Genomic DNA, 17,477 nt, shown 5'->3' on the forward strand with positions numbered 1-17,477 from the left:
ACAGTACAGCCCGACCTCCGCTCTTCACCGGAAAAGATTTCGGCTACTGGAAGGGATGGATGGAGGCGTACCTTCAAATCAATTTCGAAGCCTAGATGATCATCAAAATCCGGTTGGAACTACCAACTGACGGCGTCGGTAAACTAATTCCATACGAGAACTGGGATGTAAATCAAATCAAGAAGGTCGAGGCAAATGCCAAAGCAACGTATACACTCCAGTGCGGCTAAACCAATGAAGAGCTGAATCGCGTCGGCCCCTTCTCAAGTGCAAAGGGGTTATGGGAGAAGCTGATCAAGCTACATGAGAGTACATCAGACATGAAAGTAAGTAAGTGTAATTTAATAGATAAATTATTTGAGCAGACTAATACTACTCTGGCCGAGAAAGGTGTTGCATTATTTGTAGGAACAAGAAAGATGAAGGAAGCACTAAAGGCTACATGGTCCGAGTTGTCAGACGAATCCGAATCCGACGAAGAAGAACAATCTAGCCTACTCGCTCTACCGGTACTAGCACATGTTGTCGAAACTGAGTCCGAGTTCGAGACTGAAATTGAGAGTGAATTGGAAACTGAGTCCGAGCAAAGCCACGGATCCATATCCATTTCCGAATGGACGAACCCCACTGTAAGTTCTCTAGTCGCTGGTACTCAAGTAGACGAATTAGAAAATTTAATTTCTTATTTGTTAAAGAAATTAGCTAAGTCCAAAGTCCGGATCAAATCACTCCAAAAGGAGGTAACAGCCCTTAAGGAAGTGACTAACTCGAGTCCTTTAACCGAGTCAGTTCAAATTAGAAATTCAACGCAATCCAACAACTTGAGGATGAAAATTCCAATTTGAAAACTCAAGTTAAAGAACTTAAGGCTATGTTGGAACGGTTCACACTGGGTTCCAAGAATCTTGACTTGATTCTTGGAAAACAGAAATCGTATACAATCGATCCGGACTAGGATTTAAAGCTAAAAATAAATATCGATCTTTTTTATCGCTTATTAACAGACCGAATAGAAAGATAGTCCAAGCATGGGTACCAAAGTCCAACTTGGTTAATCAAGTTGGACTTGGTCAATATTGGGTCCCCAATGATCAAATCCATTACCTTAATAGACCATATCGAGGCTATGATCCAAGAGGAGACAATAGAAAAACTATCTTCATTAATAGATAAAATTGTTTGATGATTGTTTATTTATGTTCTTGGTAATATGCATTTTTAGAATAGAATAGATTAAGGATCTCGGTGTAATTTACACTTGTTAGTTAAACCTAGGAGTTTATAAAAGAAGATTAAATATATAATTTCTTTGAGCGGCTCTGTCTAGAAAGTGGTGGATGATCCCATACCCAAGAAGGTCTAGTGTCTCGCCACTGCTGTGAGATATCGTAAAATTTAATATATAGGGTTATTTCAGAAAATAGCCTTATAAAAAAATTTTAGAATTTTTAGGAATTTTCTGGGAATTTTTTGAAGCTCGTACAGAGGGTTTTTAGGGGATCGTTCGGCGGGTGTGGATAAAGCCTGTTTGGATACCCGTTTAAGTGAGGAAATGTTTTATTATATAAATTCTTTTTCCCTTATTTCCTCCCCCAAAACGTCGAACCCAAGCCTTCCTCCTCTCCTTCCTTCCCCGATCTCCCTTCCTTCTCTGTTCTCTCTCTGCGGATGAGCGACGCCGACGGGAGCGAGGCTCCAGCTCCGGCGATCTTCCTCTGCCGACATCGATGTCTTAAGCTCAGATCCGACCGGAGCTTTTCCTCTCCTGATCGTCATCGCATCGCGTCTCGCAGCCTCGTCTCATTGCCATCAGCGATCGCCGGCGCAGATCAGGGCTCGGAGCACAGAGGTGAGGACCTAGCTTTGATTCTTCTTCTTCTCTTGACCCTTGCGGACCCGTGCCCTAGATCGTCGGGAGCGGGGAGTGTGCGTCAACGATGGAGATCTCCGATCTGTGCCCTAGCACTGTCTGCCATTCCCCGATCTCTTCTCTATTCACTGATACCCTATTCTTGATCCTCATCTTCTTGTGGTTGATTAGGTTTCGATTGAAGATGATGGGATCAATGGTAGCTGTCGACAAAGACAAGTAGGGTGGAATCCAGTGAGGAGGAATTCCAGGGAGGTCTTGATGAGGCGTTCTTGAGCTGCTCGGCAGAGGCTAGAAGGATGGTTAATTGATCAGCTATCTCCCTGCTTGACCTCCTGTTGTGATCCGATTGATTCCAATGAGGTTGAGTGTTGTGGATCATCAAGCATGACTATGAGGTGAGGTTCTATTCTTGCTGTGGAGTTGTTCTTGGTTCGGCTCTACTTGTTCCAGCATCAACAGTAGCTGTGATTTGAGGTAAGGTGTAGGAATTAGGGTTAATTGGATTACTAGATCAATTAGTATGATTGGTATATCATTAGTTGATACATGTTGTAATTAGTTGTTGATTGTAATTAGGTTTATTTGCTTAGATTTAACCTAATGGAATGATTAGGGTTAAGACAATTAACCTTAGTCAACCGTTGGATTTCTAATCTAATTGGTGATTAGGGATTAGGTAACTAACCCTAATCAACCATTAGATTTAGTTAGGTAGATTGAGGTTGTGTTGATTAGGGTTTTGCCCTAATTAAATTTTAGGGATTTTATTTAGCTATTCATTTGGATTTAGCTAAATAAAATATATATATTGTTTGACGCAGGAGTCTGATTCGAGATGGGTATCTCGACGTTGACTTTGGATTTGCTTGATTGTACCTTCTATTTGAGGCGGTACCCTTTGACTTATCTTTTTTATATTGTCTTATGATATGTATAGTTTATATATAATTACTAGTGATTGGTAGTTTAGCACTTGCCCTGGGTTTAGTTTAGTTGATACCTGATACATGCTTCTACTGTTAGCTGCTATACATTAGTCTAGCATGCTTTTCTTTCTGGCTATGTTTATCTGTGTTCATAGAGATAGAGGTATTTATTGTGTTTCCCTCTATACTGGATTAGCTGATAGATATGTTGGATATGTGATGTTGGATTCATGTTGTTTATTATCCTTATTATATATGTGTTTATCTTTTTGGCACCTACACATATGGAGGAGGATATGTTCAGGTATGACATGTTGTAGCTGCATGCACCATATCGCATGTTTGCATGATGGGCGATTGGCGACTCCATTATTGTTGAGCTCGTGGGCCATTCATACGGACCTCTGCACACGTGACCCCGTGGGTAGTGGCACGGCCTCAGTGTGTATAGTAGGTGCCGGTGGTGCTCCACTAGGACACCCATGGGTAGCGTGGACAGAGTGTGGTAGCACGGGGTCCCTCCCGTCACACATGTATTGGGAGATGAGAGCATCGGCCCTCACTATGTTCGAGGTAGGAGGATAGGTGTACTCGACAAAGATCCCATCCACCTCGGCCACCATCGTGGGTAGTGGAGTGCACGGTTGTCTACCCACCCTGGCCTCACCATGTGTGAGATGGCCGAGCGAGGGGTGACCGTGTCATTTGCATCATATGCACAGATTGCATTATTTGTGATTGGTGCATTTTGGTGATTGCATATGATTGACATGCATACATGTTATATGCTTTTGCTCTGACTATTTTTATCTTTGTATGTTCACGGTCAATTGTACAAGCCTCGCAGGTGAGTACAGTTTATTTCAGTTACGTATTTCTTATTATTCTTACAGTAGACTGTATTACATGCTTATTGTTGGTTACTGCAGTTTATTCAGTTATGCATACCTGTTATACTGTTAGGAGACTGTACTATATGTTATACTATTAGGATACTGTATCGTAGGATTGTTGTTGGTAGTTATATGTTGTTGTACATATCTATTGGATTACCTGCTGAGTTCTTTGGACTCACGTACACCGTTATATTACTACCTTTCAGGTTGATGCCGTCGGGAGATATTCCAGTCGCTAGCCCCCTTGTCGCGAGGATTTCTAGTTGTCGATTTCTGTTTTCGCCTCTATGTATATATCGGTGATGTGGGTTTTGTATTGTGGACTTTATGTCGAACCTTTGGGTTTGCTACTTTTGTTTTCCGCTGCGGATATTTTCTTTACTTCGTGGATTTCGTTTTCTTCGTTATAGTGGAGTAGGATGTTATACATATATCTGTGATGATTTCTATATCGTCTTTTCTTTTGATATAAACTGCGTGGATTGTTCATATTAAACTGTGTGGAATGTTGATATAAACTGCGTTGTTTGATTATTATTTGTATAGTATTGTTCCGGCCGTGTGGGTCGATGTATGGATATATGTATTCTGGATTCATATTGTTATCCATACAGGGGAGATGCTGCCGAAATTTCTTCTGGCAGGAACTACCTGGGGTGTGACAATTTATTTTTAGTATCAGAGCCAAGTTTGCGAGTCAAACTGGGTATTTTCAAATTTTTACGGATTTTCGTTATGTTCATGTTTAGAACTTCCGTTTCGAATTTGTACGGATTTCCAATGATTTCTCGTTTCGGCATTTCCGAGGTCAAAAAGGGGGACTGGACAGCAGCGGAACATCTCCAGACAGCAATTAGGTAAAAGGTAATTTTATAATTTTTGTTACTTGTAGTAATATTTAGGTTATAATTGAACAGATATAAGGTGAGGTGCACGTGCTTCCGTGCCGAGACATGGTGCAGGACGACCACGTAAGAGGACGTTGGAGTCCTTGGCAGTAGAGTCGCCAGAGACGTCTGCTGGAGTCGAGCCTACCGGGCAGGGACAGACTCCGAATGGTACTGCGGGTGCGTCAGGTTCTCAGACTCCGATGGTTTCAGATGTACCTACCCCGACCGTACCCGTCGTGCCCATTCCTACGATATTTATGGTACCACCAGCGGTACCACCAGCATATTCGGCACCTGCTCCGATCGAGCCTACGGCGTACCAAGCACCACCGCCACCTGAACCTACCGTATACTTGGCACCAGCGGCACCCGTGCCCCCAGTGCTTACAGCATATGCGGCACCCGCACCAGCAGCAGCAGTTGCTCCACCTCCGATACCACCACCCATCGTACCTCCTGTCGCGCCCACCTATGCTGACCCTACTGTGCCACCAATGGCACCTGCCTCAGTCTATCCAGCGGCACCGGGGATACCTCCCCCAGCCTATGTAGCGGTACCACCTGTTATACCAGCTCCAGTGGTTCCGCCAGTTCCTGTAGTCGTCCCTACTCCCCTCACTGATATAGTCACAACATGAGCTCGGATTCCAGCATTGGCACAATCGATGAAGAGTCGATTCACACTCTTCTGAGGAGAGCTTGATCCGAGTGTGGCTCAGTCCTGGATAGAGACCATGGAGCGGACCTTCTTCTACTTGGCTTGCTCCGAGTGGGAGAAAGCAGAGTTGGCTGCTTTCCATTTACGGGATGAGGCTGGCACCTGGTGGGTTACACAGAGATCCATCATTGGCGAGCAGAACATCACCTAGGGCAGATTCAGAGAGGTTTTTGAGAGCTGTTACTTTCCACGTGCATATTAGATGGCTCGTCGGCAGGATTTTCTGAGTCTGCGACAGAACAACCGTTCGGTGACAGAGTATAAGTTCAGGGACTGGATGGACATCTGCAAGTAAAGCTTGCCGGTTTTGGGAGTTCATCCTACATCGAGACACTGGACAGAGCCCTGATGATAGAGTCAGCTCAGCAGAGAGCGTTTCCAGATAGGAAAAGGAAGCAGACGGGTCAGACATCAGGACAGATCCAGCAGGCACAGGCGACCGGACAGCAGCAAAGTGGTCGCAGTCAACCAGGTCAGGGTACTTCTGGGGCTTCTGGTCAACCTCAGAAGTCAGGGCGATCTTCATCAGGATGTTCCCGGTCTTCTCAGCAGAACCGAAAATAGCCCGCCAGCGACACTCACTGCACCAGATGTGGATCCAGAGACCACGTCACCACAGCTTGCTCCCTGGGACAGTCAGTTTGCTATTATTGCAAACTGCCCGGGCACCTGAGCCGAGATTGTTCGCTGAAGGCTCAGCATATGGCTTCCGGAGTGTCTGGTCATAGAGTTCATCTTAGTCAGACAGGGACTCAACGAGGCGGGCACAGAGCCCAAACTTCGCATTGTCAGCAGAGGACAGCTCCCCCGGCAACAGCTGTATTTGGCATGCTCGGACAGGAGTACCCCAGTACCCACATAGCACCACAGAGTATTGTTCCGGGACCACAGTATCTGACTCAGGGGCAGTATCAGTTGCAGCCACAACCACTGGTCCAATACCAGTCACAGCCCCAGTCGTCGGTCCCGTATCAGTCTCAGTTTACCTATCCGGCTCTGGCAGGCGTGCACCACGTATTTCATGTATCTATGCAGAGGAGATACATAGCAGACCCAGCTCATGTGTTGTCTGATATACCAGTTTCCCTTCAGCCTGATGCCACCTATGAGGAGGTTCCGATACAGATTCTGGACCAGAAGGAGCGTCAGCTGCGGAACAAGACTATCCGACTAGTTAAAGTTGGATGGCAGCATCATTCGGACGAGGAGGCTACCTGGGAGCTCGAGGATACGGTCCTAGTTCGATACCCCCATCTTTTCACATGAGGTATGTGAGTTAAATTACCGTTCAGCATTTATACTTTTATCTGTTGTTAGTACTTGCTGATCGTAGATAACGAAATTTTGGGACCAAATTTTTATTAGTGGGGGCGTGACAATTTTTGGTATCAGAGTGGGTTACGATACTTGCTAGGCATTCTGGATTTTTGGGATTTTATCTTATACCAATTTATTTAGTATCAGAGCCTCCCGGATTTTTGTTCCGGGAGACAATTTGGTCAGTCCGAGACTCAGCGAGGAGGGTCGAAAGGCCAATCTTCGCATCGTCAACAGAGGACAGCTCCCCCTGCAGCAGCTACATATGGCATGCACGGGCAGGAGCATTTCGATGTCCTTATGGAGAACCCCACGGTATTCCGCCCTAGTATTCTCCGGTATTATTTGTTAAGAAAAAGGATGGTACGCTGAGGTTATGCATCGATTATAGGCAGCTGAATGCAGTGACTATTAGAAATAAGTACCCCTTGCCACGGATCGAGGATTTGTTTGATCAGCTCAGAGGTACATCAGTGTATTCTAAGGTTGATCTGCGGTCTGGATATCATTAGCTGAGAGTCAAAGATTCTGATATTCAGAAGACAGCATTTCGCACTAGATACAGATATTACGAGTTTTTGGTAATGCCATTTGGGCTTACCAATGCTCCCGCAGTATTTATGGATCTGATGAACCTTATTTTTCTAGAGTATCTAGATCAGTTTTTTATCGTGTTTATTGATGGCATATTGATCTATTCGTGTTCTGAGGAGGAACATACGCAGCATCTTCGCATAGACTTGGAGACTCTACGACGACATCATCTGTATGCGAAGTTCAGCAAGTGTGCTTTTAAGCTATCCTAAGTTGGTTTTCTGGGACACGTGGTGTCAAGCCGAGGTATTTCAGTAAATCCTCAAAAGATCGAGGCTATCACTAGCTGGGAGCAGCCGAAGTCAGTTCAGGAGATTCGTAGTTTCTTGGGACTGGATAGATATTACAGACGATTCGTTGAGGGTTTCTCCAGTATTGCTATGTCGTTGACACTTCTGACCAGAAAAGGCGTGAAGTTCATGTGGTCAGAGGCTTGTGAGACCAGCTTCCAGGAGCTGAAGCGGAGATTAGTATCAGCACCAGTTTTGGTTTTACCTTCTGGTGATGACGGATTCATACTTTACACAGACGCATCTCTTCAGGGCTTGGGCGCTGTGTTGATGCAGCACAGCAGGGTAGTCTCCTATGCTTTTCGTCAGTTCAAGGAGCATGAGAAGAACTACCCAGTACATGATTTGGAGTTAGCCGCCATCATCTTTGCTTTGAAGATTTAGCGACATCATCTGTACGGCATTACCTTTGAGATTCTTACAGATCATAAGAGTCTCAAATATATTTTCACCCAGAAGGAACTACCCAGTACCTGCGTGGTTTGATTATTATTTGTATAGTATTATTCCGACCGTGTGGGCCGATGTATGGATATATGTATTCTGGATTCATATTGTCACCCATACAGGGGAGATGTTGTCGAAATTTCTTCTGGCAGGGACTACCTGGGGCGTGACAACTGCCTGGGAGCCAATTTTAGAAATGTAAATTTAATTGACTAATTGAAAAACCTAAGTTTAATTTAAATGTAAATTAATCCTTAAAAATAATCTAAATTGAAAATACCCATCTCACAAAGCTACTTAAAATTTTCTGATTGATAACTTAAAATCGGGTGAGATGAACCTAAGATGAACTAGTAAAATATATTTAATCTAATTAATCAACCATAATCAATCTAATAAATTTAATTTAATTAATTTAGTTATTTAAAATCCTTTAAAAGGATAAAATTATTTTAAAATCCATTTAAAAATCCTTTTAAAAATTATTTTTAAATCATTTCAAAAATCTTTTAAAAATCCTTTTAAAAATTATTCAAAAATCCTTTTAAAAATTATGTTAAAATCATTTCAAAATTCCTTTAAAAATTATTTTAAAAATCCTTTTAAAAAGCATTTTCAAAATTATTTAAAAATCCTTTTAAAAAATTATTTTAAAAATACTTTTAAAAATTATTTTAAAAATCCTTTTAAAAGATATTTAAAAATCCTTTTAAAAAATTATTTAAAAATTATTTTAAAAATCCATTGAAAAAATTATTTAAAAATCCTTTTCAAAATTATTTTAAAAATCCAATTTAAAATTATTTAAAAATCCTTTTAAAAATTATTTAAAAATCCTTTTAAAAATTATTTTAAAAATACTTTTAAAAATCATTTCAAAAATCTTTTAAAAATCCTTTTAAAAATTATTTTAAAAATCCTTTTAAAATTTATTTAAAAATCCTTTTAAAAATTATTTAAAAATTCTTTTAAAAATTATTAAAAATTCCTTTTAAAAATCATTTAAAAATCCTTTTAAAAATCCTTTTAAAAATTATTTTAAAAGGCCTTTTAAAATTATTTAAAAATCCTTTTAAAAATTTATTTTAAAAATCCTTTAAAAAATTATTTTAAAAATCCTTTTAAAATTTATTTAAAAATCCATATAAAAAATTATTTAAAAATCCTTTTAAAAATTACATTAAAAATCCTTTTTAAAAATCCTTTTAAAAATTATTTTAAAATCCTTTTAAAAATCATTTCAAAAATCTTTTAAAAATTACATAAAAATCATTTTAAAAATTATTTAAAAATCCTTTTAAAATTATTTTAAAAATTATTTTAAAATACTTTTAAAAGATATTTAAAATATTTTTAAAAATCCTTTTCAAAATTATTTTAAAATCTTTTTAAAAAATATTTAAAAATCCTTTTAAAATCATTTAAAAATCCTTTAAAAAATTATTTTAAAATTATTTAAAAATCCTTTTAAAATCATTTAAAAATCCTTTAAAAATCATTAAAATCCTTTTAAAAAGCCTTTTAAAAATTATTTAAAATCCGTTTAAAAAATTATTTAAAAAATCCTTTTAAAAATTATTTATAATTCCTTTAAAAAAATTGTTTAAAAATCCTTTTAAAAATATTTTTAAAAAGTATTTCAAATTTAGCTAAATATTTAGCTAAGTATTATTCGAAGCATTTCTTAATATTAAACTCTCTTTCAGCTAAGTTTTTAGCTAAGTGAAAGTATTTTCTAAACTTAGCTATTTAGTAATGTATCTTCTCAATGCAATCATTTTAAAGTTAAAAGTTTAGCTAAGTTTTTTTTTCGAAAGAGAAAAATACAAATATGAAAGTTTCAAAACTTATGCTTATCTAAGTTTTGTTGAAATAGTTAAATAGAACAAATATTTTTTTCTCTCTTCTTAGTATTCTTTTTTATTTATGTCAAAGGGGGAGAGAAAAGTCAAAATTTTCAAAGTTAAGAATTAAGGGGGAGCATAAGGTGTTGTTTTGAAATTATTTCATTTATGCTCATGTTTAAGTTTTTACATTTACTGTTATATTTTTTACTTAACTTTGAACTATGTTGTCATGATCAAAAAGGGGAAGATTGTTGGTGCAGGAAGCATCCGACGATAGAACCTATGTTTTGATTATGTCAAAGGGTTCAAGTTAAGTTGTTTTGTTATTTAATGTGCTTGAATGATCTTGCAGAAAAGTCCTAAGTGTACTTAGGCAAAAGTCCTAACTGCAGTTAGGCAGGTGGAAAATCCTAAGGGGCGGTAACCTTAGGTCCTAGGGGGTAGTAACCCTAGGTGGTGGAAAAACCTAAGGGGTAGTAACCTTAGGTCCTAGGGGATGGTAACCCTAGGTGGAGGAAAAATCCTAAGGGGGGGTAACCTTAGGTCCTAGGGGTGGTAACCCTAGGTGATAGAAAAATCCTAGGGGGTAGTAACCCTAGGTCCTAGGGGGTAGTAACCCTAGGTCCTAGGGGGTAGTAACCCTATGTCCTAAGGGTGGTAACCCCAGGCAGAAAGTCCAGTAGGTCTGGAGGACTGAACTGGCATCAGGTATGCTCTCCTGAGTGGAGTAGGTAAGGACGCGTTCCCCGAAAGAGGGAACAGTAGGCGTCGGTTCGACCTAGGGTTTCCGGTCGAAAATTCGAAGTCAGAACCGGACAGTCTGTGACTGTCAAACTTTCACATTATTATGTTTATTATGTGTGCTAACTTTGTTTTGCATGATATGTAGTTGGTTTGTGGACTAACATGTTTTGCAGGGACAAAGGAGCAAGATCAACCTCGGATGAATAATACCTGAGGCGCCCTCATGAAGCTTGAGGCGCCTCAGGTGCAAGGCTGATGCAGTACACGCAGCAGGGCTGGAGGCGCCTCAGACAGGCTTGGAGGCACCTCAAAGGGTGATGGAGGCACCTTCTGTTAGAGTGTATACTAAAAGCCTAGCTTTTGTAAACATTTATTTTGAAATAAAGAATCACTTTTGGTCAAAAATGTCTACATTTAGATTAAGTGTAGTTGTTCAATTAATTTATATCGTAGATAATATGATGTGTGGTATCACACACAGAAGATCATGTTATCAGTTCTTTATAAATTATAAACAATTGCTCACGATTAAGATGAAAAGGAACAAACCATTGGAATAGTCGTAGTGTAATTAGGTATTAGTTTATCTTGACTAATAAATTATACTAGTACACTCTAAGTGTATTGAATAAGACCAATTAAGGCAAGTTCTTTTTATGCTGACTTAATAAAAGAACAAGTCCTTAGTTATTATGGAAGTGTGTACTCTTAAACATAATATAATAACAAGCACATATATTTAATATTTATTTCTTTGACTTATCAAAGGGTGAGATTTAGCTCGATAGATCAATAGGCCCGATAAGTTGAGAAATGATATTACTTATAGTGTGTGTTGATTATAGAAGGAAACTGTGTCCTAGTTATCTAGGTTGAGAATGTCCCGAAGATGAGCTCATAAGGATTGTCATGTTAAACCCTGCAGGTGGACTTAGTCCGACATGACGATGAAATTGAGTGGTACTACTCTCGAAGATAGATATTAATTAAATGAGTTGTCAGTAACTCATTAAATTAATGGATATTCGATATCTTAAACGCAGGGAGACTAACACATTCATGATAAGAAGGAGCTCATAATGTAATTTGGGATTGGTGCGGTAGTGCAATAATAACTCTTTAGTGGAATGAGTTATTATTGATGAACTTGAGTTGTGTGTTCGGGGCGAACACAGGATACTCAAGCTCGTCGGAAGGCCAAAACTAATTTCTCCACTAGGTCCCTGTCGTAGCCTCAATAAAGCCTCAAATCCACTCAAGGAAAAGCCCATATTGGTGTCCAAGAGAGAGCCGGCCCAAGGCTTGGTGACCAAGCCAAGGACCGGCCACCATCTTCTCTCAAGGGGTCGACCCCTTGCTTGGTGCCCAAGCAAGAAGGGGTCGGCCACATTAATTCAAAGGTGAGGGGGTGTTTTGAATTTTTAAAATCTTCTCTTTGTAGAAATCTACAAGTTGTAAAAGAGATATTTTAAATTTATAAAACTTTCCTTATTTGAATTTGGCCATATGGTTTAAAAGAGAGTTTTAAAACTTTCCTTATTTAACCATCCTCATGATTTTTTAAAAGAGAGTTTTAAATTTAAAACTTTCCTTTTATTTGTAACCATGTTAAAAAAGGAAATTTTAGAAGAGATGTTTTAAATTTTAAAACTTTGTTTTAATTTTTAAAACTTTCCTTTTTTAACATCCACTTTAGGAAATTAAAAGAGAGCTTGTAAAATTTTATAAGAGCATTCCTTCTTTGCTTTTAAAATTTTTACAAGAGATTTTATTCCTTTCCTCTTAGGGCCGGCCACCTTTGCTTGGTGCCCAAGCAAGGGGCCAGCCAAATCAAATCAATCAATGAATGGTGATTGAATCAATCAAGAGGAAAGAAAAGGAAAAATAAAAGGGGAAAAGGAAAAACAAGAGGAAGATTTTAATTTTTTGTAAAAGTCTATCCTTATTTGCCTTAGGCAAGTAATATAAAAGAAGGGGAGGGGAGGCCTCATGAGAGAACAATTCTTATTCTCTTGTTGGAGCTCTTTTTGTGGCCGACCCTCTTCCCTCTTCCTTTCCCCTTGCTCTCTTTTCCTTGATGGTGGTGGTGGCCGGATTTTAGAGAAGGAAGGAGAAGGCTTTGGGTGGTGTTCATCTTGGAGGATCGTCGCCCACACGACGTCCAAGGAGAGGCGAGGAATACGACAGAAGATCTCGAGGTTATTAGTTTACAAAGAAGAGGTATAACTAGTCATGTTCTTCCACATCATGCTAGTTATTTTCTTTATAAGAATTCCAAACACAAGAAGCATTATATTCTAGTTTTTTTAGTTTGTGTTTTTCTTTTGTTTTTCGAATTTGTGATTCGATTGTTCCTTTTGGTTAAACCTAGAGTTATATAAAGAAATTAAATATTAGCTTTCCTTAAAAGGCTTTGTCTAGGAAATGGTGTTTGCTCCCATATCCAAGAAGGCCTAGTGCCTCGCCATGTTTAACCTGGAAGCCAATTTTGGAAATTAATATTTAATTGAATTTATAACATAGGTGGATTTGGATCAATAGTGTTAAGTTCCGCTTGTGATCCAAATCTAAACCATTAAGAACAGATAAGTTAAATTGGAATCAATAATGTTAAGTTCCGTTTACGATTCCTAATGTAATTTCTAAAGAACACAATATGTTGTTTAGGAAAGGTTCGACACTTGTACAAAATTTTTGTACAGTGGAGCCGGTACGATCTTCCTAGGACCAACCAACACCTTCAACCAGATAAGCTATGACCATTTTAATTCTGATCCACGAGCGGTTGACTCGGCTCGTTGGAGGTGCCCTCAAGGGGCTTTGAGGCGCCTCCAACAGCCTTTATAAGGGGTCTCGACTAGCAGCCTTGGAGTATCAACAAAAAAGCTATCTTTCATCAACAAGTTGCTAACGAGACATTCCGACAAAGCTACAACTCGACGTCGACGACCCAGAGCTCTCAAATTACTGTTTCCTCTATTGTTGGTATAATTACTGCTTTTTCATTGTACTTAAAATTGTAACCATTTTACGATATTATAGTTGTTGCCCAAAGTAAACATTCAACGAACGTGGGCCTTGGAGTAGGAGTCGCCACAGGCTCCGAACCAAGTAAATCTTGGTGTTCTTCTGTGTGATTGTTCTTTTGTTATTTATGCTGCTTTACTCGATAGTTTTATGAATACGAAACGCGTGAAAGACACGAGCGCTATTCACCCCCCCCTAGCACGATCTCGATCCAACAGTTGAGAGTTGAAGAAGATGACTACTATCTAGGGTTGAAAGTGGAGGAAGAGAGGAGCGGATGAGTGGTAAAGAGGGTTTAGGCCATTCGTTTTAGGAAAGACAAGGAAGCGAAGGAAGAGAAAGAGTAAAATAAGCCTGAGCAAAGGATAAGAGATTAAAAAAATTTAAGTTTACGCTGCATCACCAGCCCACATATGTTGTTGCCCATGGTCACCCATATAAAGATATACATAATATCAATATAAGAGTTTGTTAACCTGCATACTCATTCGGTGCACACTCCTAGGCGGCCCTTATAGGCCCGATCATCTGGGAGTACTCCCGAACGCCCCGATTCACTTTTGAGAACTCGGGCACCCAGGAGCACTCCCAGGTTCTCGGACCTGTGAGAATCATTCAAGAAGACGCCCATGAACAACGACTATCGACATCACCCAATATATATATATATATATATATATATATATATATATAAACCAAAAAGAGTATAAATTAAAAAAAGATTATAAATGGTATCAGAGCCTTAAGATTCCCTTCGGACTATTTTATGAACAAGCTCCAATTTTCTAATTCCCATTACGAGGAAGCTTTAGACTATTCCCAACAATTTGCTAAATCCAAAGACATAGTCTATAGCAATTCTGCCTTAGTAAGCCAAGGAGACCAAATTCTAGTACAACAGAATAACACGATTTTAGCTTTACTTACTTCTTTACATTATAGACTTATAGTCCTAGAAACTCAAATTATTACTTTGGAAAATCACATATATAAAAACACTCATACACAGGATCTAAAGCAAACATTAGAAAATATAAATAAAGATATTGGTAAACTTTCCCTAGAAAAAACTATTACTAAACACCCACCTACCACATATAAATTCCTAAAAATACAAGATTTACCTTCTAATGGCTCTACAAACAAAAACACAAGTTGAAAGTTTTTCTGGTTCCTCACATACACCAAGACCTCAAAAGAATCTCTCTATGATATCCAGAAAATCTATAAGCACTCAGGCTACCTATCAATTAGAAGAACTTATAGATATAGACCAAAACTTAGACACTTTCTCTAATGAACAATTAAATACACTAAACCCAAAATGATTATATCATCAAGGGTTGTTATCCTTTTCCACTTCATTTTATAGACATCATAGAACTCAACCATTACACCTACCAGATGGGGGAAAAGAAAGATTTACCCTTATGAATGAAGAATCAGCTAGACTACTCTTACAAAGAAAACATAACTATATTCACTTAGGACTTATTGTGTTTGGCCTAAGAGGACTTACTCGAAAAAGCATAGGAGCTAAAGTCTTTTTAGTACTATATGACTCAAGGTTCTCTGACAATGACAAAGCGGTTATTAGACTTATAGAAGTAGATATGAATAGTAATATAGGAATTACGTATTTTTGTCCCAATTTTAATATGACCATTCCAAACTTTATTGACCATATTAAAATTTTTGTTCAAGCCAGGGGATATGGTGATTTTCAAAAACATAATATTCAAATAGACATAATCTTTCTCGGAAAAACAATGACTAACATAAACGACAGTTTCAAAGTACAAATTAATAACATACTAGAAGCCCTCACAACAAGGGGAATCTATTTCATCAAACCCAAAGACTTTTCGTCCATCTTACTTGCTGGATTAGACTGGAATCTTAACCTAGATCTAAATATTACCCCACAAACACTACAACCAAGAGAATCCATAATCTATAAAGATAGACATGGTAAATCAATAGTAAGTTTTCATAATTACAAACTCTCAACTTCCCAAGAAGACAGCCAAGAAAATAACCAACCTACTTTAAATCTAATGAATATAGAGATCAGTACACACTCACAAAAAGAAAAAGACAACTTCCTATTTTACGATGATTTAAATGAATACGTCTACCTTCCATTTGAAATAGCTAATTATTTTACACAAGAAGATCTTACAGAATTAGAAACTTTTGACATACTACATCATAAGATAGATGAAGATTGGATGTTATATTTTGATGAGGACCATAATATTATAGCTAAAAAGAAAGACTACTTTTCCAACGTTGCTTTAATGAATCCTGCAAAATCTAGCGCTACCAATACACCACTATCTTTACAGGTAAGATACCTAGAAAGTTCCATGAGAACTATGGATTATAGAGAAGGACATCCTCTAAGAACACAAATTCATCCTTATACCAACAATAATCCTTTGTTAAGAACTATAGGGAAAAGAAGACCACCAGAAATTACATACTTCGGAAAGAATTCAGTCTTACTTAATATAGGAGAATGTGATGACCCACAAATGTATGACACTTATTTAGAACAATGGATAGTCTTTGTCAAAAGAGACTACTAGGCAAAACATGAATTAGACATAGAATCTGGTGAAGCTATGATAAGAGTAGGAGAAAATTATTTAGGTGATGTAGCTAGAGCAGCATGGGAATCTTATAAAACTACTCATCCTGAAGAAATAGCTAGGATTGCTTCACAAGGTAATAATATACTTAATTTTTGTTATACTATCCATAGACTTTTTACAGTAAGAGATGCTAATACAGGATTAGATATTAGACAAAAAGAAGATATGAGAGATTTAGAACAATTACAACTTTTAAATTGGAATTGGATTAAACCTTTTTGCAATGACTTCCTAGGCAATTTAGGAGAACGACTATTTAGTAAACTTTCAGGGGAATTAGGAAAGGAAATACACAAGGCTTGGACAGACATGAAAGTAGCACCACAATATGACAATATAGGAATATGTATACAACACATAATTTCTGTATTAAAAGAAAAATGTACTTATATCTATATTCAAAAACAACTTAAAAACCAACAATATGGGTTTTGTAGTCAAATTTATACCCCCCCCAACAGTACGGTTCAATGATACCTAAACAAAAACAAAAGCATTATCGAAATACTAAAACAACTACACAACCAAATAAAACTAAAAATGTCAGGCCAAGAAAAATATATTATGTTCGAAAAAGCAGAGAAAAGAAACCATATTTAAATAAAGAAAAACATGTCAGAAAATACAAACCAAAGAAAACTTATGCTAACACTATTACTTGTTTTGCTTGTAATGAACCAGGACATTTGTCTTCTGCCTGCCCAAATAAGAAAAACCTATATACTAGAGAAGCTAAATTAGTTACCTGTACAAATTTAGATTTAGTAGAAATTCAATCAGACGTCTCAGACACATCTTCTATCTACTCTATTATTTCCGTAGATGACATGGAAGAAATTCCCCCCTCTTCAGACTATAGCCTAGTAAATTCCTTCCTACAACCTTCATATTATACAGACTTTGACTATAAATCAATAAACCTAGAACCAGAATTATGGGATGACTTTCCTCTTATAGATACAAATTTAATGCTCACACAACTAACTATAAATTTAAGCGACTCTAATTGTACACATGATTGGAAATTTAAAACAAGAATAGATAATATACCTTGCTATTGGTGTAGTTATTATCCAGCCATTGATAAAAGAAGTACCTGTATAAATTGTAAAAAAACATGCTTGTAATCTTTGTCTTCAGAACTATTTTAATGTTCTAATCCCAATAACACAGCCCACTAAAAGCAGTACTAGAAATATCCTTTTAGAAACAAGAGTATCAACGTTAAAAACCAGAATAAACCAACTAGAA

The 17,477-nt window shown here is 37.8% G+C and overlaps 1 protein-coding gene and 1 long non-coding RNA gene across 3 annotated transcripts; both read left to right on the forward strand.

The window, feature by feature from the left end:
- The first annotated feature begins 1,593 nt into the window (after nt 1-1,593).
- Nucleotides 1,594-4,108, forward strand: LOC121982890. 2 transcript variants are annotated; one of them, XR_006112316.1, is made up of 4 exons: nt 1,594-1,849; nt 2,042-2,347; nt 2,695-2,764; nt 3,902-4,108. It is a non-coding gene; the product is annotated as an uncharacterized LOC121982890 (long non-coding RNA). The 2 variants fall into 2 exon arrangements; XR_006112315.1 differs by lacking the exon at nt 2,695-2,764 and having other exon boundaries at nt 2,042-2,268.
- Nucleotides 4,109-4,785: 677 nt separating this feature from the next.
- On the forward strand, nt 4,786-5,223 carry LOC121979624 (extensin-like). Its single transcript, XM_042531618.1, has one exon. It carries the CDS (start codon nt 4,786-4,788, stop codon nt 5,221-5,223), a length of 438 nt encoding a protein of 145 aa, XP_042387552.1.
- The last annotated feature ends 12,254 nt before the right edge of the window (nt 5,224-17,477 follow it).

Source organism: Zingiber officinale, chromosome 5A (assembly GCF_018446385.1).
Source record: "Zingiber officinale cultivar Zhangliang chromosome 5A, Zo_v1.1, whole genome shotgun sequence".
Lineage (NCBI taxonomy): Eukaryota > Viridiplantae > Streptophyta > Magnoliopsida > Zingiberales > Zingiberaceae > Zingiber > Zingiber officinale.

What these genes read in the sequence shown, in the direction of transcription:
- LOC121979624 (XM_042531618.1), top strand. Translation starts at nt 4,786, where the DNA reads ATGGTTTCAGATGTACCTACCCCGACCGTACCCGTCGTGCCCATTCCT.